Below are 20,620 nucleotides of genomic sequence, written 5' to 3'. Positions count from 1 at the left end.
TTGTTCTGGCCTTAAAGAAATCAAGAAATTCAATCATTTGTAGTAGGGAAAATCGAAACACCTTGAGCCAATTTTCACGTTGCACGAGGTAATTTGGAGATTAGCGGTTATTCAAATGAGACCTTTAAGTGATTAAACTGTCAGGAAGTTATGGCGCATGAGCAGCCAAATTCAAAGAGTCATCACAAGAGCTTGACACGTGAAAACTAATGGAAAGGTGTGTCGGTCGAGGCAAAACTAGAATCGAGGCATTTAATGGAGATAATGGGCAATTTAAATAATATTTGCTTCTTAAAAACCATAAGGTCAAGTGTCCTTGGCTGAGGATTCTAGAAGCGAAGGGCAATAATTGGGCTTGAAATGACAGTTTAGGCCGAATAGGGTCGATCTGAGAGCCACAAACCTCAGCCTAGTAGGCAACCTTTAGGCCAATGGGCTTTCAACTTATAAATAGATAAATTTTGACCGAGTCTTTATGAAGGAGGGCTTGTCAAAAGATCAAGTGTGGGTGGCTCGATCGAGTCCTGTATAAATTGAAATTGCTAGAGATTAGATTAAACCTTGGATAAATATGATTTATCCCAAGGATTAGAATGCATGCGTGATTGGATAAAGATGAATGAGTCTCATATTGTCTATATGAATGAGTCTAAGTCATTATGACTTAGAGTTTTATGTACATAAAACATAAAACAGTTCTATGCATGATTGGATAAATATGTTTTATGTACATAGAACATAAATCTCTATGTATGTATAATTTCTTAGACTCTAAGTCATTATCATTATCATATTTTTTTCCTCAATATGGTGTCTCATTTGAGAGGAGTATCCAGGTAGTAAACCACAAGGGGAGAACGAAAGATTATGTTTTACTTCTGGTTGATTTATAATCCAGCATTTTTCTTTAAGTTTCAATGTCTCATGCCGCCAGTTGATGGTGAGCAAGGCTCACCTGCCCATTATTTTAGAAAAAGGTTTGGCTCATTTAGTTAAATCTCAACAACTCACCAAGGGTAAAAAATGTGCGGGAGAAAATTTCCAAGTTGAGCGGAACACATCATTCTCACCCAATCCAGCCCACATGTAAAAGCTGGTTGCAGTCCATTCTAGCCCACATTCAAACGTTTTCTCCTGAACAAAATACCCCAAATCAAAGTTTCCATAAAAATAAAATAATACCCCAAATCAAAGGGTATTTTGCCAAAATTACAAATTTTGAGACTAATGACTGCTTTTTATTCTCTGGAAATTAAATGCAATGTCCGAAAGGAGACTTTGAAAATATTCTTCTTTGTTGTGTCTGAAATTTGTGTACGTATCACATTACTATATTAACTAAGAAACATTAAATGCGGTTCACCACTTTGAAGCCAAACTATGGCATTATTACTACCCTAGTAGAAAGTATCGGATGGCTTTGAGCAAATCAAATTCTGAACGTGCCGACTGGGAGGGACATGGAGGAACGTATCAACCAACGAACCATATATTGTCAACAGCAGATTTTCAGGGGCAAGACATTCCTGCATTTGGTGCAGACAAAGATTTGATCCTCGAGTTGCGATTAAGCAAGAAAGCAAGACAGAAAACTTTTAAGGATAAAAAGGAAGTGAGAAGAGTACATCAAAGCGAAAGATCAGCCAAGTCAAAAGTTCTTGATATAGCCTTGAACCAGGATTCCAGCTTCTTCTTCCTCAACTCTTCATCTAATTTTGGACGGAAAATGGTGGAAGTCTTGGTCCTCTCTTCACTAGCGAAAATCTCCTTTTCGCTCCAAACACCAACGGCTAATCCAGCAGCATAGGCTGCTCCAAGAGCTGTTGTCTCGATGTCAGCTGGTCAGACCACTGGGCTCCCCAATAGGTCCGCCTACAGAACAACAAAATGAAGAAAAAATTCAATCATTAACAAAATGAATAAGCTTTTACAATAGACGCGGAAGAGCATTTAGCCACTCGGGTTCTTTTTTCTGATCTTTATTTCATAACAACAAAAAACACAAGATTAACCACAATTATTTAATAAACATGATGTCCACTGGCCTTTGGTTCAAGTAGTTAAGGGGGGTGATGCAAAGATAAGGCAACTCTTTTGTTCTAAAACTTCATTATTATTCCTTACTTTTCTACTCCTTTTACAAGTTTGGTAGCAGAAAAATTATGAACAACAATACAACAATAATAAAACTTAATCTGGTGGGTGAAACATATATTTCTCGTGGAACTCCAGCCAAATGCAAAATTGTTGACAGAAAAGATAAGAAACCGTATGAACTTCTTTCTACAAACAAATGTAGTCAAAGACCCTTTACTAACTATGTAAAAGCAAAACTTGTCATCTTGGCATGTTTTCATTTTATGTAAGTAGTATATCTATAATTCTCTATGGAAAGCAGAGGATGGTTTGTTGGCAAAGGAATGAACGGAAAGCATTGATTATGTGCCTCATATTAATACCATAATACAAAAATATGAGAGACGTTTATTGACAGTTCCATTTCTTGCTAAGGCACGCAACGCTAGAAGATGGAGCACACAAGCACAAAAAAAATATCATTAGATTAAACTTCTCCATAATCTGACATGCTGGAGAAAATGTCAATACATATTTTCACCGTCAGTTCTCAGATTACAAAACTAATGTCTCTCTTGACATGAGAACAGCATAGCTAAAGAAAACGCCAACGAAAGCACAGTTGCTAAAATCATAGACAGAAAAAAAACAAATATTTCCACGGATGATTCAAAAACTAAAGAGGGAACAAAGAGAAGGCTGGTAAACCATGAGCAGAAACAACAAAAATGAAAAGGAAAGAATATGTGGCTAAATTGGTGGATTTGATTAAAATTGAGCTATACACTGCAAATTATAGCAAAAAATATGAAAAAAGGCCCGAACCTGAATCTGCATTAGAAGGGTATTAACAGTAGCACCACCATCCACTCTCAGCAGGAACTCTCCCTTCTCGTTCTTAACCTCTCCCTTCTCCCCTGCATCTTTGTGCATTGAATCCAGTACATCTTTGACCTGGAAGCACATACTCTCAAGCACTGCTCGACAAATGTGAGCCTTGTTTGTAAACCTTGTAATACCAATACAAACCCCACGAGCATCATCACGCCACCATGGAGCAAATAATCCATTAAAGGCAGGCACAAAATAAACCCCACCAGTGGACTCAACCTGTAAAGCCAAATCTTCAATCTCACTCGCGCTCTTAATGATCCCAAGACTGTCTCTAAGCCACTGAACCGCAGCTCCAGCAATAGCAATCGATCCCTCTAGGGCATAATTTGTCGAAGCTTTAGGGCCAAGTTTGAATGCCATAGTGCTTAGAAGCCCATGCGTTGACTGGATTATCTCTTCACCAGTGTTGAGAAGAATGAAAGCGCCCGTCCCATAAGTGCTTTTGGCCTCTCCTCTCCTGCAAGCTTGCCCTAACATTGCTGCATGTTGATCACCGAGACATCCAGAGATTGGGATTCCAGTAATTGGCCATCCTGTGTTAATTTTTCCAATAATCTCAGAGTTACTGACAATTTTGGGAAGAATTTCAGCTGGAATTCTTAAGGTTTTTAATATGGTACTATCCCACTCAAGGGTCTTGAGATTCATAAGCATAGTCCGCGATGCATTTGAGACATCAGTGACATGTATCCCTCCCTTGACACCACCGGTTAAATTCCAGATTAACCAAGTGTCTATGGTTCCAAAGAGAGCATCCCCTGATTGCACAGTTTCTTTCACATTATCCACATTTTCCAACAACCAGAGCAGCTTCAATGCACTGAAATAGGTGCTTATGGGCAAACCGCATGTTTCCGCAAAATGAGTTCTTCCCCCGGATAATTCTTTCTCCAATTTTCTGTTAGAAAAATAACCGGAATACTTACAATCATAAGACAGCTCCAAATTCTGAAATGACGATATGAAAGGCAGGGGAATTGAAATTTTCTAAAAAAAACCAAACATGGGACGCATCAAGCATAAAAAATATTCACACCCAATTCATAATATAAATAAGTGAAGATTCGAACATTGGTCCGTGAACTTGTCACAAATTGGAGCAATATAGTTTTAATGGGTCTTCCAACCTTATTGTGCCTTTAAATCCTTAATCGTGGATGGAACTTCCAACAGTTTTATAGTTTAGGGACCAAGCTCCAATTGGATCAAACTCCGGGATCCATACTCCAATTTCCTATATACATAACCTCATCAAATGAGCAGGAATCAAAAATTGAAAATATTGGAAACCCAGCTAACATTCAAATCATCCAAGAAAATCAGTACAGATTATATCTTAATTATCAATGACCAAACAAAAACACTATCAATATTCATCAAAGTCCAAAAACAGCAAACACCCAATTAAGGAACCCAATCGAGAAATCACAATCTGAGCATCTGCAGATCCTGATTTCAAATTTACACAATTGCAGACAAGAAAAAACAGTGGAACAGAGTACCTGCAAATAGAACTGGTACGGACATCCATCCAAACAATAGCATTGTAGAGAGGGCATCCAGTGGACTTGCTCCAAACCAGAGTTGTCTCTCTCTGATTGGTCAACCCTATAGCCTTGAGCCCACTGTCCACGTTGTGCCCATCAGCTGTGGCCTTGTCGAGCGCCTTCGCCATGCAAACTCTCACACTCTCCAATATCTCCATCGCATCATGCTCAACCCACCTGCCGAAAAAACAAACCATCCAATTCTAGAGCAAAAGTGAAAAAATGGACTCCTTGATCGATTGATTGATTCATTTGCTTACCCGGCTTCCGGGTAGAACTGAGTGAACTCGACCTGGTGGGAGCCAATTGCGCGGGCCGAACGGTCGTAGATTATGAATCTGGTGCTGGTGGTCCCTTGGTCAATCGACCCAATGAACACTTCATCTGGTTTTTTCGAGTCCTCTGGTTTTTTTGACATTTTTGTTCCTGCAAACTCCAAAGATCCAAACTTTTGTTCTGGGTTTTTGAAGAGGGAGGGAAAGAACAGAAAGAGAGAGGATTTTGGGAGAAATGGTTTCTTGGGTTGTGGACAAAGTTTATCCAACCACCATTAATGGGGTCACATTCAGAAATTGCAGAGATTTTTAAATTGGTTAAGATAAGATTGATGAATAAATTATGGAAATGCAGATATGGGAAACAATAATAATGACAAATTTTCCATTTTTTCCAAGAAATTTGATTTGTGGAGCGAAAAATTTGGATTTTTGTTTGGGAATTTAGGCTTTTAGTACAGAGCTCCTTTGTTGGCGGCGAGTGAGGTTTTGAGTTTGTGTGATGTAGATTCTTCTCCGGAGTAGTTGGTTTGGTTGAACGACTTTGAGCGCCATTTATTGCCACATGGCGCCTCTTTTAACTTTGTGACGCACTTTTGATTGTGATCTTCCGCGTGCTTTTGACTTGGTGCGCTCCCTTCTCGTGCATTTTCACGGGGAATTTTGAAGGATGCATCTCGTGCTTCAAATTTTGAATGGCAACTCCAAAAGCAACTTGTATAACACGATGTAGACCATTATATAGTTGACATTTAACTTAAAGTAATTAAGGTGAGAGTACGCAATGTGAGAGGATTTGAACCCTTACTACAAAGTATAAGAGTCAAAACTTAGATAAGAGTGCAGCACAAAATGAAGAATGTTCTCATCCCATAATGATGGACACATTTTAACAATTAAAGGAACCTACATTAACACAAGTGTAGGTCAGCGTTTATCGATAATCATAAGTATATATTGTAAAGTACCCAACATATGTAGTAATTTAAGGATACGTGTACAACATAGTAAAAAGAATAGTAATAACACATAGTTAATGCGCATCAAATCATGTAAGCACACAAGTCATGCAGAATTAACTATATGAACATGCTAGGTGTAAAATTTACGTTCTAGTACTACAATCACATGAAGCTGGGGCTAAGCACTCGCATACAGGTCCCAGTTGCCTAATGCAAAACTACTTTGGGACAGGTTGGCATACAATCACTTTGGAACAGGTTGGCACCTACTCTGGTCCCAAAGTGAACGTAAATGGTGTATATGAACATACATGGAAAGCTGGTTCTTGGTCTGGACTATACAAATAAAGATAACATTGTACATACATGTAAAAATGAGCAGATAAAGCAATGGGTGTAGTCATACCATAGTTATACTCACATGTAATAATTAAATAATAAAGAATAAAACACTTATTATTTCTTAAGTATAATCATGGTATGACACACAATCAAAACGCTTTTAAAGAAACTATATAATGATAATATTTGAAGGCAAAGACCCACTCACATTTACTTTGTGGGGTCGTAGTCGCTCAAATTAGGAAGAACAAGATCTCCAATAACAACTGTACCTAAGCAAAACCATTAGAAAAGCTCCACTAAAACAATTGAATTTGAAGAAATAAAGTGTGAAAATGGAATCACATGTCGAAATACCCTTGGAAGGGACTTGTGTAGATGATAGGGAATTTACTACACACGCAAACGGATTAAAAACTCTTGTAATACTTGCAAGAATGACAAGGTTATTGTAGTATAAACGGATCTCACAAGGTTGTTCTCCATAGAGATTATTAAATAATTCGAAATGAACCAAATTCCAACTAATTATTGTAAAATAGATATTTGAGATAATTGATTTTCATGACCTAATTTAATAAAAGAAATTAATTAATAAAATTAAAACAATCTGCAATATTAAAGCTGAAAGAAAAGGAAAAGTTTTGGAGAAATCAAATTAAGAAATCACTAGGGTTCCACCATCACCTAGCAATCCTATGTATTTTTACCGATTACTTATGATCTACACATGCCACTTTGAAGGTTAGGTTTTCCTAATTGATATTCTACTTGGAACCTCCAACATAGAACGTATATCTAACTTGCAACCCGTCCGAACGTTTGGATCAAATTCAAACATGAGAGACTCATTATGCTTCATGAAAACCCTTTGAAAAATCATGCAACCCTTAGGATGTGGTGTTCATCCTAAGTGAAATTACAATTATTAATCACAAGAAGCCAGCGCCAATTTCAGGGAACCTTCCGACCAAAATTGCATCAAATTACTTTTCTAAAGATTCTAATGGTGAACAGGCATTAAGACAATTGAATAGTTTTAATCACGGTGATTAATAATTCAAAGTGTGCATGCAATCAATCATAAGCAATTAAATGAAAATTACATATTCATGCTAAGGCTCAAGGCTTCGCCCTAGCAAAAAGAATTAGTTATGCATATTCATAATGAAAATTTTAGAAAATATTATTGGAATAAAAGGAATGAAAACACCTTAAAGTAGAAAATCTCCAAGAACCCTAGCAATTACTCTCTATCTCCAAAGTTGCATAAAAGAAAGTGTAACCAAAACTAAGAACGGAAAAAGCAATATATTTGCTAAGCCATCGCACAAACCCTAAAACATAGGTCCTTTATTCCAACTAGGAAACTAAATAATAATAAAATATCTTAGAAAATAAAGTCTTAATTAAACCAGGAGAATCTGCCAAGTACTTGTCCAGCCACGTTTTAGCCTCAAATCTCTTCCAAATCCGGCCCATAATTGCTTGTTTTGAAGATCAGGATGTTTTGAACACATCTCCAGAAGGCTATGAAACCATCCGAGGTCATCTTGGGCTCCAAAAACGCAAGTCAAGCCCAAAACGTCACTATTCCAGCATCACGCATTGCTCATTTATTTTATCACCAAAAACTAATCACTTGGTGGAAAAATATGATATTTTGGTACAATCAAGCCAAGTGAATCACGAATATCCTCCAACTAGAATTACTCCAAAATTCATCCATTTGACCACATTTTACTTCAAAGGAAGTTGAATGTCCTATATTAGAAATATAATTCAAAGTATCAAAATTCTTCCAAAATATCAACCAAAATATACTAAGAATAGGGTTAAATATATAATATAAAATTGACACATTAGACCTGGCATTCGTGTCGTGTTTTTCGTGTTCGTGTCATACTCGATATCTTAATAGGTCGTGTTGTGTAACACCTATTAAAATAAACGAGTAAAATGACCTAACCCAAAATCGACCCGATAATATTAACAGGTAATATGACCAGACCCGTTACTCATTAAGGAAAATATATTTTAAACCAATAAATAATCAAATGAAAAACATAATATTAAATAAGTATATGTGACAACCCGTTCCAAATTTTACGTTTTTATTTTATTTTAAAAGCGTGAATTTACGAAATTGCACTAGAGGTAAGGACTTTGACTTCTGTTGACCATCGACTTGAGAGATGTGAGACTTATTTTTTTAGCATATCATCGTAGTACTCATTGGTACGAACGTATAGGCAAAAGCCGTTTGCAAGTCCGGATTATAGCGGTATAGTTATGGACGTTTGAAATTGGTTATTTAAATATTTGAATTCCCACCTTGTGGGATTAGTGGACCAATTAAATTAAAGGGACAAGGAACCAATTAGAAGAGAGAAGTGAAGCTTGCAGCCAATCAGAAAGAAAGAAGAAAAGAAAATAAAAAAAAATAAAAAAAAAAAAAAATAATAAATAAAAAAAAAATGGGAAAGCTTCCCGTGCACCCACACCCGACATATGTGACCATCAATTTTCCAAGGCCGATTCCGGCCAACTCCGGTGGAGTTTTTCGATGCCACCACCACCATCTTGAAGCTCTCATTCCCCTCTACAAAACCCACCCAAGAACCACCTTGATTAACCATGGTATGAGGTGGTTTGAGGCCATGAAAGTTGATGAAAATCAATGGTGCTCCGGCCACCCTTTTTGATTTTCCGGCAAATCGGCAAAGCGATGGCCGATGCCACCACTTGGGCTTTGTAGCCCATCATCCCAGGAGCAAAACTCAACCAACCTTGACCTCGTTGGACCACCGTAGACGACGAATCGATGTCGGGAAGTTTTAGGCACCCGCCGGCTTTGTAGGAAAAATTGACCATCTTCCGTCCACTTTTGGACTTCGTGGAAGGTATGAAAGTTGCTCTACTCACTGAGATCTTCATTTCTGTGAAGTTTGAGAATTTTTGGAAATAGTTGGATTTTCCGGCGAGTCGGGGCAGCCGACCGCCACCCGCGGCGGCGCGTGGCCAGTGGGCCGCCAATGCTATTTTTAGGCTATGTCAAATGTATTGAATTCAGTTTTTTCATTTGAATGACGTAGGTTGATAGTTGGAACCTAAATTCGTTACGATACGTTACTTGATAAAAATGTGAATCGATGATCCGACCGTTGGATCGTCACCAAAATTGGATACATTATAATACGTAATATTTAAAGATCATAGGAATTTATGGATCAAGAATCCGGCTTATGGATCTTCCTGAATTGGATTTGTAAGTTAGCAAAATAAATGTTCACGGCCACTTGTTTTAGGCAATTGGCGGAGATCTGACCGTTGGATCATAATGAAATTTTAATATGTTATTCTAGAAACATATTGTGGATCGTTGGGAGTTTCGGATTGGAAATCTGATATGCGGATCTTCCGGGTCAAGTTATGAAGTGTTGTAAACCCTACCGTCGATCTTTGATCGACTGTTGACTTGTGGTCAATGGGTCTCAAACTATTTTAGAATGTCGTTGAGGTTGTGTTTTATGTGAATTACGTATTCTTCGGATAAGAGTTCTGAGATGTGATATGATAATTGGTCACAGGGACCAATCATTCAGGACGCCTCGATGTGTGCGCTAGAGAATCATAGCGTGGACTCCAGGTGAGTGGATCTTTTCCTTTTTATCGTACATATTGTTGAGAGTTCTATCAACACTTTTAAATTGATTAGGTATATTACTTTCATATATAATTATTGTGAATGCTTGAAGTACTATATGAACTACGAATGGCTTGATCCCTGTTTAGGGTACGTAGGCAGTCTAACGAGACGTTAGATGCAGCCACAAAATATTTGAGACAAAAGCCTTGCTTGGGAAATTGAGTAATGCGAAGGAAATTGGTAAAGGCAAGTTTTAGTTTTATGAATTAGTCAGCTAAATTAGTGTTAATTGGGTCGTCATGGATAATTATCCCTAAAAATAAGTAGTTCAGGAGTAGGGCGTTATTGATTGTACATTTCACACCGTATTGTTTATAATTGAGAATGTTACGACATGGTTGAGGATTAGATTGCATCATGGTATATCAATATGTATATTACTTGCATATAATTATTGGGAATGCTTTCAAGTGCAAAGGTGAACTCAGGACACCCAGGTAAGTTCAGGTGAGTTTATGGTATTATTTGAATCGATTGAGTTATAGCATGACTACAGTTATGTGTTAGGCAACTTCGATACTGTCGTACTGGTTGCCATGAGTTCCACTTGTTATATTGAGATGCATTGAGAGCTCATAAACCTGCACCCTGGTGTTAGTGCTCCCGCCCGTGGCCAGGGCACAGTCCTTCACGTGATGTTCACCTCCCGCACCTTACGCTCACCTTGGATTCAAGGTAGGTGCACAATCCTGTCGTACAGACCACTTTAGGTGGTTCCGACTCGTAGGTGACCCGCGATTATTCGCCCAGTCTTCACGTGATCGTAGCACTTGAGCGTATTTATTTACACCCAGTCCTGTCGTACAGACCACTTTAGGTGGTTCCGACTCGTGTGCAGGTATACTTATTGAGCTATTGGCTAGCCAGGATTGATGAGATATGGATAAGTCGTACAGGTCACTATAGGTCACTCTGACTTATATGCTAGCCATGATTGATGAGATATGGATAAGTCGTACAGGTCACTATAGGTGACTTCGACTTATATGCTAGCCATGATTGATGAGATATGGATAAGTTGTACATGTCATTTTAGATGACTCTGACTAATATATCACCTTGTATTGATTTAGTTCATTTGGCCTACTTATTAATGTATGGTGGAATTGATGGCAAACCGTGGTTTTGGTCATTTCTGAGTATGGTTTGGATATATGTATATATGTTGTACTGTCTTATGGAAAACGATATGGGTTTTACATTTAGGGCATTACTTTTAGAGAGGTAATAACTTTGGGAAGCTTGGTTTTATTGCTTACTCACACCTTCTGTTTGGTGCCCTCCAGATTTTAGCTGCTGAGTTTGTATCGACAAGAATCTGTGGTGAATCTTAGTATTGATGGATATTTCTGAGGGTATGATTCTTACCCACACTACTGTACCTTACTTATGCTCTGACATCGCGTGTGAAATGGGTTCGCTCCCACTCATAGCGCACTCTGGTACTTAGACACTTTTAGATTCAAATTTATTCATTTTTTATACACTATCACATTTTATGGCTTCGTCACCTTCCAGGTGTCGGCCAGCACAGCTCGATTCAGGGTCCAAGTGGACTTTCTGGGTCGGGGTATGTCATATATATATATACCATATTGTCACATCCAAAACATAAAAACGCATTTTTCTTTTAAGTATATTTTCGCTACCTAAATTGATTGCTCTAGCTTTTTTCTTTGCAATACTTGTATTTGTATTATCTATACTTTTGCTTCCAATATCTCGTTCTGTTCCTATTATAATCTCCACGGACTCCTCATCACTAAGGTTTACTGAATCTAAATCTCTAGCATCCATTGCTTCTGAAACAAAATAGGTATAAATTAATTAATTAAAGTCTTTAATAGTTTTTTAATTAATGTAGAAGTGTAAAAAATATAGAAAAAAATATATAAACGCTCATAATAACAAACTTTACAACTTTCATGAAGAGCTTAACTTAGAAATTCGCCACTATAATCATATAAATCATAGATCAAAATTTAACCGTTGATTGTTGTTTACATTTATGCTTCATTGCTCTCATCAAAACTTGTTTTTTCAGATTTTGGTTTTTGAAAACATGATCTATTAGAGGTAGGAAGATGAACGGTTTGGATTGTTGATATTACATTCAGAATTTTACGGTTAGTGAAAATATTGCTTGATGTTTATAAAGTTTCTACAAACTATATGATATCGACTCATCCTTCAGTTACCATAAATATCGAAATGTGATATCAAATATCTGAACCGTTCATCTTCTTACATCAGCTAGATGATCATGTTTTCAAAAAAGAAAAATAAAAAAATGAAATTTAGTAAGAAGAATAAAGCGTAAATGACAATCGACGGTTAAATATAAATTTAAGGTTTATGGATTATAGTATTGGATTTCAAAGCTGACCCCTTCATGAAAGTTGTAAATTCAGGGCATGATGGCCATCACGTGGAAGTGACGTAACCATGTGCACAGTGCGGAAGCTAATAAAATAATAATAAAAGTAATACAAATAAAATAAAATCCAACTTTACACAAGTAATAGCATACATGTGCAAGCGTAAGTGTGAAGACAAGTTCAGAGCATGAAGACCTAATGCAGTCCGGAAGAAAACGACACTACAAAAGCACACCTGAAGGTGGTCCTACACTGGTAATAGTCTGTCAGATATGCCGGGGAAATCCTCAGGGAAGCCACCAAACGTGCTAGCCAACTAGAACCTGGAGGGGCGCAAAACAAAAGCGTGAGTAGGCAAAAACAAAGCTTTTCAAAAACCATTTCATAAATAAGTTCTAACCCCTCGCCGTAAAACCTGTATACTTCCCAAAAAATATAATATACATATATATAAGTCATGCTCAAAAAATATGCTATGCCAAAACTTCGAAGGAAAAATGCAAGTGCTCAGGTAATGCCAAATCCAATGCCATGTAATCTGTCAACTGGAGTCACCTAACGTGACCTATACGGCTGAATCTAGAGCTCAAATCTCCATCTCACTAACTATACCTGCACACGAGTCGGAACCACCTAAAGTGGTATGTACAACAAACCTGGGCATAATATAAGTACGTTCAAGTGCTACGATCACGTAAAGGCTGGGCGAATAATCGCGGGTCACCTACGAGTCGGAACCACCTAAAGTGGTCTGTACGACAGGACTGTGCACCTAACTTGGATCCAAGATGAGCGTGTGGTGCAGGAGGTGAACATCACGTGAAGGACTGTGCCCAACTCTGGGCGGGAGCACTAACACCGGGGGTGCAGGTTATGAGCTCTCTATGCATCTCAAATCATTACTAAATGTAAACATAAATCATAACTCACCTGACACTTACATGTGCGTCCGCAGCACCAAACATATATAACATATGCGACTCATAATGCAAAAATAAATGGCAAATAATAAGCATGGCATATAAATGTATAGACATTTCAAATCAATTTCTGGGAAAAACATAAGTATATAGGTATATACGGAAAACCAAAAGCCCACTCACTGGTATGTAGAAGGGTCGTAACCCCCTTGCCTCGAGTGACCGCGCTCGTCCTCGGAATAGGTCTCACCTATATGCGAAACAACTATAAAAACATTAATTTTAAAACACATAACCTACCTTATGAAATAACTTCTCATACAATGCTCAAATGGGGTGTATGAATACACCAACGTGATCTACTCAACCTCAGGAACATCCCCATATTTTTAGAAAAAATTTTCACCGTCGCACGCGCCCCCACGTGCCGGCCACGCGCAGGCACGTGCCCCCACGCGCTAGCCACGCACAGGCAAGTGCCTGGCACACTGACGGCGTCAGTTAACGCTGTCAGGAATATTCTGTTAACTTTAACGGATTTCGTTAACGCCGTTAGGAATATTCCGTCCAAACTGACGGAATATTCCGTCGTCTTCTCCAGCGAGGCTCCGCCGGCGCCGGAAAATCGTGAAAACTTCAAACCTTCATATCTTCTTCGTTTTTCAACCAAATTTCACAAAATTGGTACCAAAATGAAGCTTACAACGAGAGGAACAAATCCATACCACTTTCAAGTGCTAAAATCCATGGAATCTAGCCGGGAAAACACCACCAACTCCAGCCAACCTCGAAACTCAGGATCTCGACGTCCAAAACCTTCAAACGAACCACCCCGAGCCTCCTAATGACCTCACCAAGCTTCTTACAAGCTTGAAATTCCAAAAAACACAAGAATTAACGTGTGCATGAACAGTGAGAAAAATCGGGTATCCCGAGTTTGACGTGAAAACGAAGGTATCCTTACCTGAAATGGGTATGGTTGAACTTATACAAACCTCACGAGCAAGAATATATACTTTGTTTCTTCGATCTGTGAAGATTTGGAGAGTTTTGGTGTGTGTCCGTACAATGGGAATAGAAATGGGAGAGGGAAATGGCTCGGGACAGGGTGCAGTGCAAGGAAAAGGTGAATGGGTGTGTGTGGGGAGATGTGTGTGGTCCACAACCAGCCCAAAACAAACTCAAAAACAACCACACAACGAAAATTCACATTAGGGGTAAAATCGTCATTTCACACTTACGATTTGAAAATTCCGGAACGGGCTGTCACATATAGAATAATAATAAAAACTATATATTTAATATAGAATATATTGTATATATTAATATGGCTATTGTATTTTATAATAAATCTTTTAGTAATTAAACTTTAAAATTGTCAAAATAATTTTTTTCTTAACGGGTCGAAACAAGTTACCCACGTGTTACCCGCGTGTATACCCATTAAGAACCCGTTATTAATGGGTTCTTAACATGTCACCCGATAATGACCCAAAACCCGTTATTTTCGTGTAATTTTCGTGTCGTGTCAGAAACTGTCGGGTCTAGACTTGTGGTTTAGTAAAAGTCAATAAAAAAGTCAATGGTCAACTTTGACGGGTCAATGTTGACTTTGCTCAATCAACGTTGAGTGGCCAAACTCAACAGGTCTAAGCCAATCTGTGCTGATCCAAGATGTTCAAAGCCAGTCTGAGCCTAATGGAGTCGACTGAAATATTTCGTCACTGTATGGAATATTCCATCAGTGAATCAGAATATTTCGTCTGCCAAATAGAATATTTTGTTAAAACTAACGGAGATCAAACATAATATACCGGTAATATTCTAACTGTTGTAGGGTCAAATCTTGTATTTAGATCGGGTTTTTGGTTTGGGTCGACCCAGTTTGAGGTCAAGGATCTGCCATAATCTACATAAACGAGGGAGATTTAATCACTCTATTTATCTTTAATTCTCAACCAAAACACACCAAATTTGAACCAATTCGATTCTACCTTACCAAGTTGAAGAAGTGGCTGGAAAGAGCAAAAAATGGCAAAAAAAAAAAAAAACCTCGAAAAACTGGGAAGAGTTAACCCGCATTGATCAATGATAATCCTTCACCAAAACACATGCGCAACAAATCAAACTTCATTCAGTTGACGAGAGGAATCCATAGATAATGGTCACGAATCTTATCTCCGCTACAAAAACTCGCTGGAAAATCTCAAGTTCAAACCAGAGCCCCTTAAAATGATGGTTTGGACTTCAAATTTTTAGGAAACAAAAGTCAAGGTTGAGTTCATGATGCTGAGGTAAGGAAGGTGGTGAAAAAAAAGTCAGTGGGTGGGTCCCACAGACTCTGAAACCCAAACATAATAAACTAAAATAAATGATTAAAATTACTAGAATGCCCTTGAACTTCGTAGTTCCACAAAAGCTTCATCATAAGTCCGAATTCAGTTCCGTTTGCACCTACACATTTGTAGTGACGAGCACTACGAGAATATATGTGTGTATATTTAGGTCAAGCCCATACAATAAACTAATAGGTTTTTATCACAAATGGTCTCTAAAATTGACCCTCATCCTCAAGATGGTCCTTAAAATTGAAATCAATCAATGTCGTTCTTGAAATTTGCGGTTACATATCAATTTGGTCATTCCATTAAAATTCCATCAAAACATCTATTAGTGTGATGATTTGGCACATATGGGGGGCTCAAATACCCATTTGATAGTGCCACGTGGATTATACAAATTTATTTTAAAAATAATTTCAAATTTCAAACAAAATAAATGAACCTAAATTAATATATAAAAAAACACAATTCATCCTCCTCCCTCTTGACATCGTCATTCTCATCCTTCCAAGTTTCCAACCCAGGCACCAACTTATGGGGCTACCTCTTCTTCCAGATCCGAACCGCCAACGCCAACTTTTCATCGAGCCACCTTACCTCGTTGACCTGGCGACTTCCCATCCCAGTTTATCCATAAGCCCACCCGTTCTGGTCAAATCGCCAAACCCCTCCCTAATCTCTTCGCCAACCCACCAGTTCACGTTGACCCGATGACTCCTCCTATCCCCGTCTATTTGTGACACCCACCCTTCTCCATCTTTCTTATCAAATCGCCAACCACCCACCCCCAAACTTCCTTCTTGGGTAGCTTGTACGACATGACATCAAGCCCCTCCCATCTTGGGCCTCTTCCTTCTCTTTATTTTTTGAACTTTTTATTTCATTTTCTATTTATTTAGGTTTATTTATTTTTTTAGAATTTTAAATTAATTTAGAAAATATAATCCACGTGGTGTTTTTTAATTGGGTATATGGGCCTCATAAATATGCCAAATCACCACACTAAGAGAAATTTTGACAAAATTTTAACGGAATGATTAAATTGATTTACTCCGGCAAATTTCGGAGATGACAATGATTGATTTTCAATTTTAGAGACCATAAGGATGGTCCATTTTTAGAGACCATTTGTGATAAAATCCTAAATTAAATAGGCAACAATCCTAATTAGAAATTAGTAAAAATGAATGGGCTAACTTGCCCACTTTTTAAACAAATCCAACAAGTAGCCAACAATATCACAGTTTATATAGCCTGCAATACCGACAGTCCACTATTGTCTCGGAAAACAAGTTTTGGATTCCCGAGAGTACAAAATTATCAATTTAGCTCTCATTGTGAAATTTGCGTAAATTATTCATTGCACATCCGATTTACGTCTCGTTCGCGCTCATGTGTTCGTAAGAACACGTACTATCTAGAAAGATGAGAAAAGAGACAAAGAGTGAAAATGACTCAGATATCCACATAGCATTTCCACTTAGCTCGCCAGAGGTATTTTTGTAATTTCCTAGGGCTAGGAAATAAAATATGATAAATTTTGAGACGGGGTGTGACATTTGGTCCTTGATCAAAATACCCCCAAAAAAAATTCCAAACGAGGCCTTATCCCTCTTATTACACTATTTTATACTAAGATTGGATTGGATTGGATTGAATAATTTAAATAAATTCATGTCCAATTCTTAACACCAAATGAATCTGTTTGGGCCCAAAATAATATTATTGGGCCGAGTGTAGGTTTATGTTTGGCCTAAAGCTTTTCCAAACGTACTATGGGCTGTCTAGTGGTCATAAACCACTCAGTTAGGGCGGTCGAGTCCTATTGCAAGAAGGAGTGATTTGGATAAGAGCGGATGGGTCGAAGTCCTAGTACGATAAGAAGTCTTAATGGAGTGAGGACGCTAAGATTTGAGAAGTGAAGGTGGCCGGATAAAGAGTTTGGTTCAAAGTCCTAGTAGGGGTAGGATTGGCCTAGCCCTGGTTAGACTAGGATGAAGAATCCTAATCCGAGTATAGTTCTGATTCGGCCAAGATGAGATTGGCTACTATAAACAGGAGAGGGTGCGTCATTCGAAGAGCCCTCTAATTCAACACGCAAATTGCCCTGCACAAACCTCTCAAACATCTTGAGATTTTTTATTTTCTTTTTCCACCAACATACCTTCAATTTGGATAAACAGCACTGTGAAGGCAACCAGTGACATCTTTAGTTTGGATAAATAACATTGTTGTTGTAGAATCAGCCATTCCCGGAGCACCTTTAGTTTGGATAAACAGTCCTGCGTCGAGGCCGACTGGTTATCTATCCAAGTCTCAGTTGAGAAGGATTTTCGAATCCTTATTGGCAGAGGTCATCTCATTAGCCATCTTGGCTAAGTGAGGTGTTATAGGTTACTACATTCGGCACATTGAAAGCCAAATTTGATATTGAACTTCGCAGAACTAGCAACCTTGTCTTCAAGCTTTAGAACTTCCTCGGTCGCGATCGCAGTCGCAGTCGCAAGATCAAGAAGTCAGCAGCTTGCTTAACGCAACATCAACACATTTTACTTCTCGGCTGACGAGTTGGCACTCCCCGCATCAACCGAAAGATGTAGTTAGCTCATAGTTACTCGGCCTACGCGCCACGTAGGTTTGGTAGTTTTTAAGGTCAACATTTTGGCATGCCTGGTAGGACCCAGTGTTAAAACTTCGGAGTTCATGACCATTGAGACTCAGTCAGTAAAAAAGAAAACATTCATAGGAAAGTCAACTACTGACCCGCCGATTTAGGGCCCTGGACAAGATTTGTCACAGGCACAAAATCCCCTTATTACTGTGACACTTGAAGCTGCAAGTGCGACGCACCGAGAAAAGGAAATTTGTCTCAGCGGCTAGCCTCACAACATAGAAATTCCCAACAAAACCACAGGCATTTTAATCGAAGGGATAGTGGAAGACTGCGACGAAGATGGTGGGGAAGGCTCTAATCCCCCAACTAAGTCGTTTCTTCGAAGACGACTTGATGAGCAATCTTGGCAGGTCGAGCAGTTGGTCAGCCAAAAAATGAACAGTTTGCTCGAGGTAATATGAAGTAATGGTGATACGTACACTAGATTGTTGGAACTATTAGTCAGTAAAGCCTTTGAAGATGGACAAGCTGGTCAGCCTCGACAACTTCCATTTAAGAGTAATCTGCTGCAAGTCGAGACAGGATTCGCTTGGCTCCAACAGATGGACTTGGAAAAAAGAGGAGGATCTAATGGTGGATCAGACGGATCCGACCAGGGAGTGGAAACAATACCTGTCAATATGATCGAGGTCCAAAAGATGATCAATTTAGCCCTAAAAAAGGGGCCGAAGTTCCCAAAATTTATCCATTCATACCCGACTTATGTGGAGAAGTTTGAATATCCTAAAGGCTTCAAGATCCCAGATTTCAACCTTTTTGTTGGAGAATCGTCCTTGTCTTCGTTAGAACATGTAGCTCGGTTCACTGCGCAATGCGGAGATGTTAATAGCGACTTTCATAAACTGCGACTATTCAACTTCTCACTAACAGGTTCAACATTTGTTTGGTACATCAACCTCCTGCATAATTCCGTCCAGAGTTGGGAGGAACTGGTCAAAAAGTTTCATGCATAATTTTATCGGCGGGGCATTGAAATGTCAATTTCTTCACTAGCTAGGATGGCTCAAGCATCAGACAAGTCGTCAATGGAATACTTAACAAGTTTCAAGTCGGCCAGAAATTGGTGCCGAGTACCTCTCCCTAAAGTTGAATTCGTCAGAATCGCTCTAAACGGCCTGGATATGGAATATAAAAAGAAATTCTTAGGGCAAAACTTCCGAGATATGTACGAATTGGCCCAACACGTCAGGTAATATGATTTTTTTGCTTTGAGAGGAAAAGATCTCGAAGTCTCTATCCTGGGGAACGATATACAAGAATCCCACGGTTAGTTACGCATCGGCCGAATGCGAGGATTCCCAATACGCCAGTATGGACGCGGCCGAGATAGTAATAGATAAACCATACGTTTGCAAGGCATTAGCTCAAATTAATTCCAAAGATGCCAAAACCTACTCGGCCTCTGAAGAGACGATTAAAACATCGAAAGTCTACACTTTCGACATCACTAAGGCCGATGCAATTTTCGCCCAGTTGTTGTTGGCAAAGATCATTAAACTTCGCCCAAGACATAACATTCCTGAGGCCGAAAAGTTGAAAGGCAAAACGTATTGCAAGTACCATAACTCGAACAAACATACCACCAACAATTGCGTTGTGTTTCGTGATGCCATTCAAAGCTGGATTGATAAATGCAAGCTAAAGTTTCTTGAAAAACAGATGACTGTCGACGTTAATCCCTTTCTTTCGACGACAATTGACATGGTAGATGCTCATCTACCCAAAAGCAAAGGGAAATGGAAGGCCGAGTTCATCCCAGTACAACATGTCCTAAAGCAAAACTCTCAGTCGTGACCCAAGATTGATTTATTTTCAAAAGAACCACCTACGGAGTTTTTGGGACCGACCATAGTCGAATCTATGTTAGACTCCAATGCAGAAGAAACTGATGCACCAACGATTTTTTATGGCCATTGTAGAACACGCGTCATCCTAACCAAACCTAAGGAGAAAACACCTCGAGCTCCAACACCACAACAACCGTCCACAACCGCAGTGACACCTCCAAAAGAACTCGGTGCCGGTCAGCACCAAAAGGTGTTCGAAAGGCTTGATCCTCAAGTACAAACGAACGACCCAACCTTAGCCAGACGACAACTTGACTTTGACTCGCCATTTTATAATAAAGATTATTACTCGGGTAACTTCAGTAGTTCGAGTTCATCGGTAAGTCAAAAAACCTTCAAGCCACCTAAGCCACGCAACGAACGTTGGTATAGTTACAATTCTCCTACTAACATGTATACAGTGTTATCCAAATCTCAGAAACGTTGCCGCCAGCGGATAGATTGCATGGCTCGATGACAGGAAGCGCAGGCTACTTCAATTACCAGGTGGCAGCCGAAAGAGGCAACAGAAAGTGGAGATGACCGACAAACCACGACCATCATGGCCAAATTACTCCAAGGGAAAAAGGCAGTTGATTGCGACTTTGAAACCACCATTAAAGAGTTTAAGAAATGCATCAAACTACTTCTTCGGCCTGGGAAGATGAAAGCTCG

The 20,620-nt window shown here is 38.9% G+C and overlaps 1 protein-coding gene across 1 annotated transcript; it reads right to left on the bottom strand.

Moving 5' to 3' along the window:
* Positions 1-1,216: 1,216 nt before the first annotated feature.
* LOC137739871 (glycerol kinase) lies at positions 1,217-5,504 on the bottom strand. The gene is made up of 5 exons (XM_068479601.2): positions 4,778-5,504; positions 4,473-4,694; positions 2,902-3,868; positions 1,626-1,872; positions 1,217-1,526 (listed from the first exon to the last, which is right to left on the bottom strand). The coding sequence occupies exons 1-4, from the start codon at positions 4,933-4,935 to the stop codon at positions 1,843-1,845; spliced, it is 1,377 nt and encodes a 458-aa protein (XP_068335702.2). The 5' UTR covers positions 4,936-5,504; the 3' UTR covers positions 1,217-1,526; positions 1,626-1,842.
* Positions 5,505-20,620: the final 15,116 nt, after the last annotated feature.

This window comes from Pyrus communis, chromosome 9, assembly GCF_041283825.1.
Source record: "Pyrus communis isolate YQ-2024b chromosome 9, ASM4128382v1, whole genome shotgun sequence".
Lineage (NCBI taxonomy): Eukaryota > Viridiplantae > Streptophyta > Magnoliopsida > Rosales > Rosaceae > Pyrus > Pyrus communis.
This window is presented reverse-complemented; position numbering and strand designations above follow the sequence as displayed.

Excerpts from the sequence above, each read along its gene's own strand:
- LOC137739871 (XM_068479601.2), bottom strand. The coding sequence starts at position 4,935 with ATGTCAAAAAAACCAGAGGACTCGAAAAAACCAGATGAAGTGTTCATT. Across the intron at positions 4,695-4,777 it reads CAGTTCTACCCGGAAGCCGG|GTGGGTTGAGCATGATGCGA; the intron begins GTAAGCAAATGA and ends TTTTTTCGGCAG. Across the intron at positions 1,873-2,901 it reads CCCTTCTAATGCAGATTCAG|GCGGACCTATTGGGGAGCCC; the intron begins GTTCGGGCCTTT and ends GTTGTTCTGTAG.